This window comes from Muntiacus reevesi, chromosome 19 (genome assembly GCF_963930625.1).
Source record: "Muntiacus reevesi chromosome 19, mMunRee1.1, whole genome shotgun sequence".
NCBI lineage: Eukaryota > Metazoa > Chordata > Mammalia > Artiodactyla > Cervidae > Muntiacus > Muntiacus reevesi.
Genome location: NC_089267.1, coordinates 46,334,667 through 46,350,148, shown reverse-complemented (window position 1 = coordinate 46,350,148; position 15,482 = coordinate 46,334,667). Strand labels below are relative to the sequence as shown.

At 38.7% G+C, this 15,482-nt stretch overlaps 1 protein-coding gene across 1 annotated transcript in view; it reads right to left on the bottom strand.

Moving 5' to 3' along the window:
* The window catches only part of ASCC3 (activating signal cointegrator 1 complex subunit 3), a 336,030-nt gene that overhangs the window by 95,555 nt on the left and 224,993 nt on the right, over positions 1–15,482 (bottom strand). Inside the window, exons 29-30 of the mRNA XM_065911620.1 lie at positions 15,292–15,412; positions 12,907–13,049 (exon numbers count right to left, since the gene is read on the bottom strand). Coding sequence (XP_065767692.1) covers positions 12,907–13,049; positions 15,292–15,412 — 264 coding nt within the window. The remainder of the gene's footprint in view (positions 1–12,906; positions 13,050–15,291; positions 15,413–15,482) is intronic.

Below are 15,482 nucleotides of genomic sequence, written 5' to 3'. Positions count from 1 at the left end.
CACAATGCCACCCTCTAACCACCACGTGAATGAGCGATGTTTCAAGTACCTACTTGAAATAATGACATCATCCACTTGACTGAGGGCTAGACCTCGTTGTTTTAAACAGTATGAAAAAAATAGGTGAGATTTGAAATCATGGGTGATGTCCCAGACTCACACAGCTGGGAAACTCTATACAGATGATTTGCAAATCTATTTCTTTTTTACTGTTGATTTCTTCTCCTATGCTCAAAATGAAGGATACTTACAATTATCTTCTCTAAACTATCACCTGTCATTATTGAAAATGGCACAGTTCTTCTTGGTTGCTTGCATTTGATATTTTAGCTACCATCCCTATCAAGACACACACTCCCACTTCGACTTTTCCATCTTCTCTAGACAGCATGTTGTCCATGATTCCATAACTATGTGGGGCAATTAAAAAGCACAACTCTGAGATAGCCACTCTGATCTGCAGCTCTCATGCTCTGCTCCCTTGCTTTGTGCTATTGGGCAAGTCACTTAATTCTTTTAAGTTTTTAGTTCCTGCATCTGTAAAACTGGGATAACAGGAGCAATCCTCCCAGAATCCATGATTAAATAGGATAAGGTAAGCCTTTAGGGAACGATTAAAGCACTTGATAAATATATCAGTTCTTACTAAACATAACAAGAGCTTTACCTCTTTAGTCAATAGGACATATATGATATAAACTAAGACAAAATAAAAAAGAAAAGTCTCCTATCTTGAGGCTGCCCTTAATTATACAAACATTTCATGAGGCCCAACTCAGTTCAAATGTCCAATGCTCAGCAAATCTGTAGATAATGTCTGTTTTGATACTTAACATTCTGAGCCTAATAGTCTTCTGTATTGGATAGTCCTTAAGAGGTCTGAAGCTTGATGAAAATAGAAAGCATGTGGGACGGGACTTTTGTATCATGAACTAAATCTATTTTAATTTGATAAAACAGATCCTTTAAGTTGAAAATATGGTTACCCTCATTACAGTCAACTTAATTTCTGATTTTCAAAAATCCCAACATCCATCTTCAAAGTCTGGTGCTAAATTCTTACTTATAGGAAGAGGTCAGTATATATATGTTGAATGAAAAAGCAAATGAACCAAAGAAAGCTATAGTAAAATGTCAGTAGTAGAAACTCCACCGAACCTGAACTTGTGATGATTTTGTATAAACCTAGAGTTCATCTATGAAGGCTTTACTTGTACTGTAGTTGGATGAGTTATGTTTAGCTTAAAAAGAGAAAAGTTTTCAAGCATCAAAAAATTCCTTCAGTATTAAGCATGTGGTGTGCATGCCTGCTCAAGTTGCTCAGTTGTGTCCGACTCTTTTGCAACCCCATGTACTGTAGCCTTCCATGGAATTCCTCTGTTCATGGAATTTTCCAGGCAAGAATGCTGGAGTGGGTTGCTTTTTCTCCTCCAAGGAATCTTCCCACCCAGGAATCCAACCAGCATCTCCGGCATTGCTAAGAGGATTCTTTACCACTGAGCCACCTGGGAACCCCCATTAAACATGTGGAAATAACATCAGTTCTACTTTTCATGAATGTGCTCCTACTGTGTACCTATGCAGTATTTCAAGGATTCACTTTGAAGCATTGTATAAAATTATAATTAGCACATTTCCCTAATAATGTTCAATGTCATCTACATAAGTCATACAGCCAATTAATTTGAATTAACAAATTAACAGTATTGTTTAACAATACTATGTTTCAAGGAATTTTTATCTTCCACACTCTGATTTTCATGTTCCCACATCTGGATTCCTTTTATACAGTCAGAAAGCTATTCCCTTCCCTGCTTCAGATTATTTCCCTGAATCTACCTTCTGGTGGTACCGTAGACCTTAGAATACAACCCAAACATTGTGGTGCGGGACCTTTAGGGCAAAAAGTATTGTAGAATTGTGCTTAATTCATTCCTACTTGTAAGGATGCAAGGAATAAAAAAAAAAAAAAAAGGTAGTTCTCTTTGATGTGCTTTTTCTTTCAGCTACCTGGACCTTATTTAACAGTGTGGAGGAAGAAAAGGTTAGCTATGCTGCTAACTGGACAGATAAGTAGAGGAGATGAGGAGGAGAATGTAAGACAGACTGAAGAATAAAGTCTAATCTTCAGCCAGGGTTCTGTTTTCCCATTCCAGATATGCATCTCATCCAAAGTGTGAGTGATGAAATCAGCGCGGTATTCTGAGCTTTCAATCAGGAAACCCACTCAGAAGAAAGGGTGTTCCCTCTGCTCTTTTATCTTGCAGAGCAGGCTGGCAACTCTCCAGATCTCAGCACCATTCACCCTGCATGCTGAACTAGACTGCAGAATATTTGGCAGAATCCAACAGACCATACTTGTTAGGTACTAAATTATAACATTAATTAAATTACATAGAAAAGCTTCTAGAAGGAGCTGTATATGTTATTTGCTTCCATTTCCTTCCCCGCCCACCCATTTACTCAGCTCATTCCAAACTGGCTTATGTTCACAACATGTCACTGGCCGTACTTGCCAAGTTCATTCAGACACCCAAGTGCTAAATCCCATGAGTGTTTCTCTGTTCTCATCTCACTCAACTCCCATTAACATCTAATGGAGCCAAGCACTCCTTCCTTCATGAACCCCTCTTGCCTACAGAGTTCAGGACGCTGTCCTTCCACACTGGCACCACTTTCTCTGGGTCCTTTGCCAGCTCCTCATGTTCTACCTGAGCTCACGATGACAGTCCCTCAGGCCTGCCTTCCGACTCCACATCTCTGAGGGTCTCAGGTGCTCACCTGGGTTCGAAGGCTGCTTCTACGCAGATGCTCCCAAGTTCATGTGTTCGTCTCACTCACACTGTGTGTTTCACAGACTTACTATATTTAACTGCCTTGAATCTTCACTTGCAAGTCTTGTTGTGCTGTGTTTAGTCATGTCCAGCTCTGTGCAACCCCACGGAGCCCGTCAGGCTCCTCTGTCCATGGGGATTCTCCAGGCAAGAATACTGCAGTAGACTGTTGAGTCTACTCTCCTCCAGGGTTGAGAGTCTTAGAGATATAATTTAATATGTCAAAAACACAACTTCTCCCCCTTTTTCTTTCCTTTTGTTTTTAAAGCTCAAATCTGTTTTCTGTCTTCTTCTTTCCATCCTAAATCTGTCTCCTTCTTCCTCTCTATTCCTACAGTCTCAGCTCTCCCCATTTCAACACACAATACTATTATTTACTCAGACGTTTAGGGTTAATAACCGGGGCACCATTCTTGATTCTTTTCATTTTTTCAATCACCATTTCTCATCTGTTAGACAGTCCTATTGAATCTAATCCCAAATACATCTTTTAATTCCTACTCTTACCACTCTTTGGTGGCCTCGAGGTCACCACCATCATTAATTCCAAGCATACTTCCACTTCAAACTATTTTCCACCAAGCAGCAAAGTGAAGTGAAAGTGAAAGTCACTCAGTTGTGTCTGACTCTTTGTGACCCCAGGGACTATACATTCCATGGAATTCTCCAGGCCAGAATACTAGAGTGGGCAACCGTTCCCTTCTCCAGGGGATCTTCCCAACTCAGGGATCGAACTCAGGTCTCCCACATTACAAGCAGGTTCTTTACCAGCTGAGCCACCAAGAAGCCCAAGAGTACTGGAGTGGGTAGCCTATCTCTTCTCCAGCAGATCTTCCTGACCCAGGATTCGAATTGGGGTCTCCTGCATTGCAGGCGGATTCTTTACCAGCATACTTCCACTTCAAACTATTTTCCACTAAAAAGCAAAAGTGATTTTAAAAAGTTTAGCTTAAAACCTTTCAAGGCCTGGGGACACCCCCTCCCTTAGATATCAGTTTAGTTTGCTTCCTCACTTCCTTCAGTTCTTCTCTGTTCAAAAGTACCTTCATCAGGGAGGCCTCCTCAACTTGCATTGATGTACGGCATTTCAGTACTATCCCTGGCACCCCTATACTCTTTGCTTTGATTATTTTTTCTCCCCACATCAATGATCACAATCTGACATATTTGCTTATTAGCCATCATTCCCACCAGAGTGTTAGTCCCACAGGGCAGGAACTTAACCTCTGACATAAGAAGGAGCTCAATAAATGTTGGCTTAATACCTGAACACATGAGTGTCTTCTCATAGTACTGAGAATAAAAATCCAAACTCCTTATCCAGGGGTCAGTGGCCTTGCCTGAGCTGGCTCTGGCTTGTCTCTCAAACATAACTTGTACCCACCTCCTCCTAGCTTATTCTGCTCCAGCTGAACCTGATCTTCTCTCAGTTCCTTTAACATGCTGTCCCTTCACCTGCAAGACTGTTATCATCTCTCTTGGCCTAGCCAGCTCGTTTTCATGTTTCGGTGCTCAGCTTAAATGTCATCTTTTTAGAGAAGTCTTCTCTGACCATTCTACTTAATGAAGAACCTCCCATCCCTCTATTCTATTTCATTTCTAACTGCCTTCTTCCATAGCAATTTTCATAACTGACATCAACTATTTATTTAATCATGTATATATTTTTAAACTTCTATTTTCTTCACTTAAGCTTTTTGAGATTTGGGATCAATAAGGCTAACACATGTGCCTGGTAAGCTGTAGACATTCAATAAATAGACGTTAAATAAATGAATACTTCACTAATTCTGTTAAGAGCTACCTATTGATTTAGTGAGAGGATTATTTAATGGATATTTTTGAGAGGGGAGAGAAAGAATTCCTAATGAAAATGTCAGGTAAACTTGCAACCGAAGCTGCTGATCATGCATTGGATGTTGTCTGAATCATACAGCCATATAAGCACTCATCATTAGTAGAAATAAAAGGACCCAATGGAAAAATATTACAAAATGTGATCCATGAACCTTCCATGTGTGTGCCTATTCCTAGCACAGCATTTCTACTTCAGTCCACCCACGTAGGCCCCATGGGGCACTTTTTACGTGCAACTGACTGAGGGAAGAAAAATTCCAAATGGCTTTGAACAAGATGGTAGCGCTATAAGAAGTACACTGACATGGTATTGTGGTCACCTCATGAAGGACTCTAAGGAAAGAAGTCAAAGTAGAGTGTAATGTACTGCCCTGTCACTTTACTGCAAATGGAGATGAAGCGAACTCATGATCCACTCTTTACTCTGCAGTTACTGATCAGGCAAACGGCCAGGAGCTTGGCAACAGTGCTACCAGAGAACAAGTGGGAAGAAAGCAGCTCTATGTGGATGAACTTTTAAAACGGTCCGAGAATAAACAGCTACCTACATCCCATGAAGACGTTTACCAAAAAGCTAACAGCAGTGTGGAAAACGCTGTTAACCGTCCAGCGGGCATCTGAGGGCACCCAGCAGGCTCTGTCCCAGGCCCGAGGTCTTGTGCAACGGGTTCATGTACTGAGTTGCTCCATCGCGGGAGAGATGAACTCCGCCTGAGCTAAACACAGGCTTCCATCTCCCCGGGCAGACAGACCCACCGCTGGGGCCGCTCGGCGCCTAATATGCGAGGGACGCAAAAGAGCCTGGGCCCGTTCTAAGTACTTTCCCCGTGGGAACAGACAGCCAACTGAAATTATACTGGACCCTTTCGAGCACAGAGCGGACATCTACTTGAGATGATGTCTAGGATGGACACTAGAGATTTTGATTCTCCTGTGCTGCCCATCATGTCCTGCCAGTGCCATGAATGGTAGGGTCACTGAATAAGGCTTCAGTTAGGATAGAATAACTGAATGCCTTATGCATCATCATGATCTCGCTTCTGACTGAGGAACTCACGTGATAGAGAGAGATTAAGACAAAGGCTGCCAGGAGACCCACTTTTCTTATTATGTCTCTCACTACCCAGAAAGAGCGGGCTTTATAGATTAACGACTCAGAGTGGCAGCTGAGACATCCCTTCAGTGAGGCTGGCGTGCTATTTCGTAGGATGAGGTGTATGCTCTGAACTAAGTAATCATTAAATGATACTGCTGCTCTCGCTGCCGGAATACACAGTTCCAGGAACCAAACAGTCCAAGTGTGCTGATGCTTGCAAACAGAGCTGATAAACAACCTGGGAGTTTTTTGTTTCCTTTCCCCATACCTCTAGCTATTCTCTATAGACTTAACGTCCAAGGGATGTAACAACTTATATGGAAGCTGAAAGAGCCACAGGGCTATGTGAGCAAGCAAAATGTGGTCCTGACATAGTCTAGGTAACTGACCCTGATGAAAACATGGGGCTATTGCTATACCACAAGGGGAGGGGAAATTCTGAATGGACCTCACAGAAATCTTCTCACATCTGGAAAATAAATCAAAGCTTTTTTTTTTTTTTTTTTTTAAAAAAACCCTTTATATTAAACATATATGAACAGTCAACTTCCAATGTTTCAGGAATGTGGGTTTTGGTAACTCCATGGAACAGAGAATCTGAATTAGCTTAGGGGCTGGTTGAAGAAGACGTGTATAGGTGATGTGCAGTAGAGAAAATAAATCACAGACATCTCTCTGATCAGTTGCATACGGTGGCCTCTACCCTTGCTGTCTATGTACACAATACCATAATTTAACTAACAATATGTTACATGTTTAACTAACGTCATGTCTCTGTCCCCAATCCTCACTGTTAAATATAGCATGAGTTGACTGTGGGTAACTTCATAACTAAGTACACTGAGCAGAGAACATTTAGAGAGAACTGCCAAAGAACCAGAGGGTGACTGGATAACCAAGAGATCTAGGATTAATGGAGCTAATGATAAAATTGAAAGTTGCCTCCCTTGGGGAGGCATGAGTGGATTTTGGTTATATGAGGGAGAGCTGCATTGTTAGGAGGGATTTTTATTTATTTATTTAAAGTGAAGGTCTGGAGAGAATGTGCATGAATGCATTTGGGCAGCAGAAGGGCTGTGCTGAACCTTCACTGTTTATAGACAGCCAGTGCCTGAACATCTGTCAATACAAGACAAAGAGGAAAAGATATTCCTTACTCCTAGTGCATGCTAGATACTGAAGTTTAGGCACTTAGATGATTCTGTCTTGGACTTGAAGCTTGAGTTCAACTCATTTCAGTTGCTCAGTGGTGGCCAACTCTTTGTGACCCCAGGGACTGCAGCACACCAGGCTTCTCTGTTCATCACCAACTCTCAGAGCTTGCTCAAACTCATGTCCATTGAGTCGGTTATACCATCCAACCATCTCATCCTCTGTTGTCCCCCTTCTCCTCATGCCTTCAATCATTCCCACCATCAGGGTATTTTCAAATGAGTCAGTTCTTTGCATCAGATGGCCAAAGTATTGGAGTTTCAGCTTCAGCATCAGTCCTTCCAGTGAATATTCAGGACTGATTTCCTTTAGGATTGGCTGGCTTGATCTCCTTGTAGTCCAAGGGACTCCTAAGAGTCTTCTCCAACACCACAGTTTGAAAGCATCAACTCTTCAGCGCTCAGCTTTCTCTATGGTCCAACTCTCTCATCCATACATGACTACTGGAAAAACCATGGCTTTGACTCGATGGACCTTTGTTGGCAAAGTAATGTCTCTGCTTTTTAATATGCTGTCTAGGTTGGTCACAGCTTTTCTTCTAAGGAGTAAGCGTCTTTTAATTTCATGGCTGCAGTCACCATCTGCAGTGATTTTGGAGCCCAGGAAAATAAAGTCTGTCACTGTTTCCATTGTTTCCCCATCTATTTGCCATGAAGTGATGGGACTGGATGCCATGATCTTCGTTTTTTGAATGTTGAGCTTTAAGCCACCTTTTTCACTCTCCTCTTTTACTTTCATCAAGCGGCTCTTTAGTTCCTTTTTGCTTTCTGCCATAAGGATGGTGTCATCTGCATATCTGAGATTATTGATATTTCTTCCTGCCATCTTGATTGCAGCTTGTGCTTCATCCAGTCTGGCATTTCACATGATATATTCTGCATATAAGTTAAATAAGCAGGTTGACAATATACAGCCTTGACATACTCCTTTCCCAATTTGGAACCAGTCTATCATTCCATGTCCAGTTCTAACTGTTGCTTCCTGATCTGCATACAGATTTCTCAGGAGGCAGGTAAGGTGGTCTGGTATTTCCATCTCTTTAAGAATTTTTCACAGTTTGTGGTGATACACACAGTCAAAGGCTTTGGTGTAGTCAATGATACAGAAGTAAATGTTTTTCTGGAATTCTCTTGCTTTTTTGATGATCCAACAGATGTTGGCAATTTGACCTTAGGTTTCTCTGCCTTTTCTAAATCCAGCTTGAACATGTGGAAGTTCACGGTTCACATACTGCTGAAGCCTAGCCTAGAGAATTTTGAGTATTATGTTGCTAGCATGTGAGATAAGTGCAATTGTGCGGTAGTTTGAGCATTCTCTGGCACTGTCCTTCTTTGGGGTTGGAATGAAAACGGACCTTTTCCAGTCCTGTGGCCTTGCTGAGTTTTAAAATTTGCTGGCATTCTGTGTGCAGCACTTTAATAGCATTATCTTTTAGGATCTGAAATAGCTCAGCTGGAATTCCACTAGTTTTGTTCATAGTGATGATTCCTAAGGCCCACTTGACTTCGCACTCCAGGATGTCTGGTGAGAGGTGAGTGATCACACCATCATGGTTATCTGGGCCATGAAGATCTATTTTGTACAGTTCTTCTGTGTATTCTTGTCACCTCTTCTTAATAGCTTCTGGTTCTGTTAGGTCCACACTGTTTCTGTCCTTTATTGTACCCATCTTTGCATGAAATATTCCCTTGGTATCTCTAATTTTATCTAGTCTTTCTCATTCTATTGTTTTCCTCTATTTCTTTGCATTGATCACTTAAGAAAGCTTTCTTATCTCTCCTTGCTACTCTTTGGAACTCTGCATTCAGATGGATATATCTTTCCTTTTCTCCTTTGCCTTTCTCTTCTTTTCTCAGCTATTTGTAAGTCCTCCTCAGATAACCATTTTGCCTTTTTGAATTTCTTTTTCTTGGGGATGGTTTTGATCACGGCCTCCTGTACAATGTTATGAACCTCCGTCCATAGTTCTTCAGGCACTTTATCAGATCTAATCCCTTGAATCTATTTGTCACTTCTGCTGTATGTACAATCATAAGGGATTTGGTTTAGGTTATACCTGAATGGTCTAGAGGCTTTCCCTACTTTCTTCAATTTAAATATGAATTTTGCAATAAGCTTGAGAGACTGATGCAAGACCCAACCATTTGGGGTTAATGGTGGAAGTGGTGGCTATCCAACCGAGAGATCAGACGCATAGCAGCACATGCCCGCCAACCTTTGGAATCACTGGAGGAGGCTTCATAAGGGCAAATATGAAAGAACATCACTATTATTACAGAATGAGTTTTCTCATTCTGCAGTATGATTTCACATCAGTGATATTTTCTAATACTTTACTTTGAGGCTTTACTGGGTTAAGAATCTAGCTGGATAGTTTCTTTTGTCTTTGCTAAGAATCAATATAGCACACTTATATTCTTCCTTGGCCACCTTCTCTTTCTCCGTCCTCTTCAGATTTGCCCTAGCTTTCTTTCCTCTCTCCCCTGAATCCATCCCCTCCCACCTCCACATCTAGGGACACTTCCTGACTTCACACCATTCAACTGAAGAATTATTTTGATGCTACTGTCTTCCACTGGGTCTCCCTACTCTATAGCTGCCAGGATAACTGCCCCATGCTTCCCTGCCTCCTTTGAATGCTCAAGTAGTCAACACGAGAGTCCTACCCAGAGTACTCATGACCTACCACAGAACACCAACCTGACACTAAGAAGCAGCAACAGGAGTAGTCACTAAATGTCTAGGCCAGGATATCATGGAGAGTAACGCTTACAAAAATTAGAGTCTTGAAAAGTCCTAACTTATTTAGAGGACTCAACAATGAAAAGCTACTCTATAGTAGGTTATAGTATAACCAGATGAATTTGCATAATAATCAATTGTAAACCCTCAGAGAATTTGACTTTAAAGGTGATGGCTTTTAGTGGCAGGAATAAAAACAAAGCTTGGGTTGTCTTATTCTTGAGATGGGCTTAGTGAAAGAAAATGTCCAGAAATGACATACTTTCCAAATGGCCTATTTTAGCAATGAAATATATGGAACAGCAAAAACCATGTAAGTAATTTCTGTACTTTCTAATGAGCCTTGATGATAGATTTTTTTGCTGATTAAGAAAACAAAACAAAACAGGGAAGTAGTTTCATACAATGGTGAGCAGTCCAGAGTTTCTAAAGTCTCACACCTTTAAATGAAAAATAAAGAATAGCAGAGTTGAACTGCAGCTGGGGGGAGCACACGAGGTTCACGTTTGAGGTTCATGTGAGTCACACATGTGCTAAACGCATAGTTCTTATATAAATATGCTTTGAGCACACATCCCCAAATGTAAATAGGTACCTTATACCCTGACTTCAAAGAAAAGTCTCCATTGGGAACACTGCTAGCGATAAGACACAAGAGGAAAAAAAACAAAACCAAAGAGAAAATAAGGCTAGACAGATGCTGTATATAAACTAAACTGTATACAGGTATATATTTCATACATCTATTTTTCAGCATTTCCTTTAAGTCAAGATAATGTTTAAATACAACAGGGTCATTATTTGGGCATAATAAGTACATAACACAGGATATGGAACTTTTGACAAAATTATTTTGATTCTAAATTATCTTGAATTATATACCTTGTATATGCCTACAAATTGCATTAAAGGAGTAATGATGACACTTGAAGGATAAATGATAGCTTTCGCCCTACTTCACGGGTCATGTGATAGCCTTTACATGAAGTTAATTTTGGGTTCTGCTACTTATTAGAGATTAATAAGGTCATCTGTGGTCCTACATAAGAACATCTTGAAATATTAACTGTTGCTAGTTAACCAGTGTTAACCTATGACTGTAATATACACAGTGCCATCCAGCCCTAAACGAGCTGTGACATGGACGGGGAGGGATAAGTGACTGCTGAGACCGGCTCGAGCAGGCTAGGAGCGCTGTGTTCACTGCTCCTCAGGCTACACGAGATGGAAAAGGGGAGATGTGCAGGGGGAAGGAAGACGATGCAACAGTTGTGTCACTGATTTCACCTACTCTTTTTCAATCATAACTCCAGCTAGGAACATATTTTAAAAAACCAGAAAAGTGTAAGAAAGAAAAAATCACCATCTATCAATCTACGGTAGGAGACAGGAGGAATACTTACATTTAGAAGTATTGGAAAGAATCACAAAGAATCACATTAACAGACTGTTTCACATAAAATGCAAACACCGCCATTTGAAAAAACTAAAGGACACTCAGTGAACTACCAAAATTTACTAATAAAGCAGATGAAAGGTTAATACATGTATATGTAACTAACACATACATATGGAAAAAAGTAAGATACTTCATGAGTGACATGCCTCATACCAGGCATACCTCAATTTATTGTGTTTTGCAAATAATGTGGCTTTATTTTTTCTTTACAAATGGAAGGTCTGTGGCAATTTAATGTTGAACAAGTCTATCAACATCATTTTTCCAACAACATTTGCTCACTTCATGTCTCTGTGTCAAATTTTGGCAATTCCCTCAATATTTCAAACTTTTTCATCATTATTTGTTATGATTATCTGTGATCAGTGATCTTTGATATTACCATTATGGAAGGCTCAGATGATCATAGTGAATTTTTTTTTTTTTAGCAATACAGTCTTTTTAGAATAGATTAAGTTATGTACTTTTTAAAAGACATAATGCTATTGCACACTTAAATGACTATAGTATAGTGTAAATATAAATTTTATTAAGCACTAGAAAAGGAAAAATTTTGTGTGATTAGCTTAAAGCAATGTTTGCTTTATTGCAGTAGTCTGGAACACAATCCACAATACTCTAAGGTATGCCTGTATAAAATTTTAGGGGTGTATGTATGTGTATATGGTATTTCAATTTGGTAAGGCTCCCACCCAAATCGGAAAAATGCTGTACTGCAACAGATAAAAGCTCAGAGGAATGAAGGGACAAAAGAGAATAAAATTAAATATATGGAAAAAAAAGTTCAACCACAAAAAAATTAAGGCACACATTAAAACACTAAAACAAGAAACATTTTATCTATAACAATAAATTACAACAAGTGAGCATGTAGTGAGACTGTTACTCTCATACACTGCTGACAATTCATATACCAGTAGGGATAATCAAAATTGGTACAGCCTTTTTGGAAAGTAATTATCAGTGTGTATGAAAAATTATTAAAAATGGCTACATTATTTGAACCATTAATTTTAAATTTATAAGTTTGTGCTCAGGAAATAACTCTAAATAAAGAAAAACCTATAATAATAAAGATGAATGATTATTTAATTATAGGAGAAAAATACAATAGAATAGTCATATAATAGAATTAGGCAGATATGAAAACATTTTAGTGATGCTTATTACTTAAAGGACAATAACAGGCTTTTAATTTTTACATCTTTATCAGTGTTTTCTAAAGTTTTGAAGATGGTCAAGTTATATAGTTGATACAAAGTTAATTTTGCAGAATTGATTATGAATTTCAACAGGAGTGAACACTCAAATATTATGGAAAAACTTGGCCAAATATTAAAATATACATAGGTGATGAAGTTAAAGGGAGAAATACAGTAATAAATGGACAGCCTGGGGGGCTCAGTGGTAAAGAATCCACCTGCCAACACAGGAGACGTGGATTGAACTCCTGATCCAGGAAGATCCCTTGGAGAAGGAAATGGCAACCCACTCCAGTATTCTTCCCTGGGAAATCCCATGGACAGAGGATTCTAGTGGGCTACAGTCCACGGGGTTGCAAAGAGTTGGACATGACTTAGGACTAACCAACAGCAACGGTAATAAATAGATTAAAACTAAACATAGTTATATATGTAATTCCTATTATACTATAATACACACTAATTTGACAGGTGTAAGAAGTAGAATTAAAATATGTTGCTTACTTCTCTTTCATCCATATTCAACCACTGCTTTGGATCTTCTTCAGTAGCTAGAAAGGCTATCAATTCCAAAGCAGTAAGACGAGTTTGACGTCTTGATGAGACAAATATCAAAACAGGCTTGGCTGGAGAATGGCTTCTAATTGCTGTTAAAAAGTTGTAGAAAATAAGACAGTAAGCCACTTAAACCAGAATCTGAATTTCATTAGGATGTCAAATAAATGCATGAAAACTAAGGATGTAAATGATTTAATTGAATTCTTAATTTGGTCATGAAATTTAGCATTATCTGAGCTACTATCTGGTTCTGACATTATACTGGATAAATAATAGGAAAGGAAAGGTAGCTGTCTCTACTTAGGAGAAATTTCTGCCCAAGACAGGGAAGACTGAACTGTCTTGACTCCTGGTTCCATTCTGACCTGCCAAGGGAGGAGATTTAAAAGCTGAGACTCTCCATAAACAACTGTATATGGATACAACTGTGACGGATACTAAACCTTAGGTTGGGTTTTCTATTTTTGAGTTGTGTTTCTGCTTGCCTAAGCAATGATATTGCAGAGTTAGTTGGTCCTGGGGTCTGGAGAGAGAATCAAGATCTGAGGCAGGGGTGGGGGTGGGGGTGGGTTGAAGGAAAGCCACAAAAAATTTCTTTTATTTTTGTCCTGTTACCAGTACTACTGGTAACTGATATCTACTGTTACCAGTAGATAGAAAAATTAAGTGAGTTTATATCAATAAATTAATCAGATATGTCAGAAAAATGTTTTCCCCCAAATGTAAGCATAAGGTTTCAAGTGGGAAGATAAGAGAAGGCAGAAGGGAGCTGAAGAAAATACCATGCTTGAATCCATGTCTGAGTGATGGCACATAGGGAGCAGACAAACAGAAGATGATAGTTTGAAAAGTGGGTAATAAGCCTGAAAAAATATTACTTAAAGAGCCACACAAATCATTTGACTTAACTGGAGTTGAAGTTTCTTTGCTATGCATAGGTTCCGAAATACTGATAAGATGGCACAAAGAGAATTTATATTTATGTGTACATAGGTCTCTTAAAACAGTCAGAGGTATTAGAAATTTTTATACTAAAAAGTACAACTTCCTTGTAGTTTCTTGTTTGAAATGTGAGCTGCAGAATTTCTTTTTATGGGCTAAAAGAACAAGGTTCATAATGGAAATGTTGACATGACCTTGGCTATATTTATACCTAAGAGTGAGAAATAAAGCTACCACAAAATCATAAATGCAAACTCAAAGAAATATAGTATTCACTACAGGTCTCTTTATAAAGAGTTTACAAGGATAGCTGCTGTACTTATGCAATATTTAGAGAAGTGTAGGTATAGTTAATTTACTATTGATTTACATAATATAAAATGCTTCATTTCAATCACTGGTTTGGAATCAGTCATTCCTTAAATGGAACCAATCTATCAAATATACTATGAAAAATTAACACATTCACAGTTGATCAGAATTTATAGAATGCAAATGGTAATGCTTTGATAAATCATATTAGAGACACATTTAAAATATACATATTAGTACAATATTGGTATCATTGGTGCACATAATCATGAATGAATGAATTTGCCTCTTTTTTAAACCTCAAACATTTAATGGATTTTTGCTGCTGCAAGAACAGGTGTGGCTGAACAGCTCACGGCAGATTTATTGTTCATTAGTGATTTTGTACAATGCTTCTGTGGAGGTGTAAATAATCTGAACTGCCAAGATTGGTCTCCAGTTCACAATCAATACTTTGCTTCTGTCATAAGGCTAATTACAGCAGCTAAAAAGTCACCTCACAACTGTCACCTCACAATCAACAGCAGTTCACATTAGAGAATTTATTTTGGAGGTTATTTTTAATTGATATAATAAATATTCCTTATGTAGCCTAAACATGAAAACATGTTTCAATAAAATAGGAGTGTTATTCTTAAATCTTTCCTGCTTGCCTAATTTGTTAGAAAGGGAAAAACAAAAAATAAAACATAAACAGATACATAGCCAAAAAAAGTAATGAAATTTTTCAGATGATCCTGATTAAAATTAATATTATGAGTCTAAAATAAATATTCTACTTGTCATTTACTCAAGTTACTATCATAATACCTTAATAAATTAATTTTAAGAATAATTTGATTTTTTTAGACTACATACATTTATTCTACCATGAAGACATTATCACTTATGAAATCAAATTTTCAATAGTCAGTTCAACATATATTAATATTCCTCAACAGTTAAGGTAAATAGTTCTAGATATTTGTAGAAGTCGGAGCAGCACCACCCTTTCAAACAAGCTCACGACATTTAGAACGCATTTAAAGGCTACCATACAAAACGGCTGTTATTCATCCCAGGAAATCTGAAGCTTACCCTGAAATGTAGGCTTATTCATACTAGCCATACGAGGACAGTAATGTTGACCTGGGAAACCCTGAATGTGAACTTCCAGTGGAACTGGGCGTACTGACGGTCGGAAGTTGAACAAGCCCATCTGGAGTAAAAATGAGAGAGAAACCATTTCCAGTTTTCATACTTTATAATATCCTAGTGCCTCCTTAATA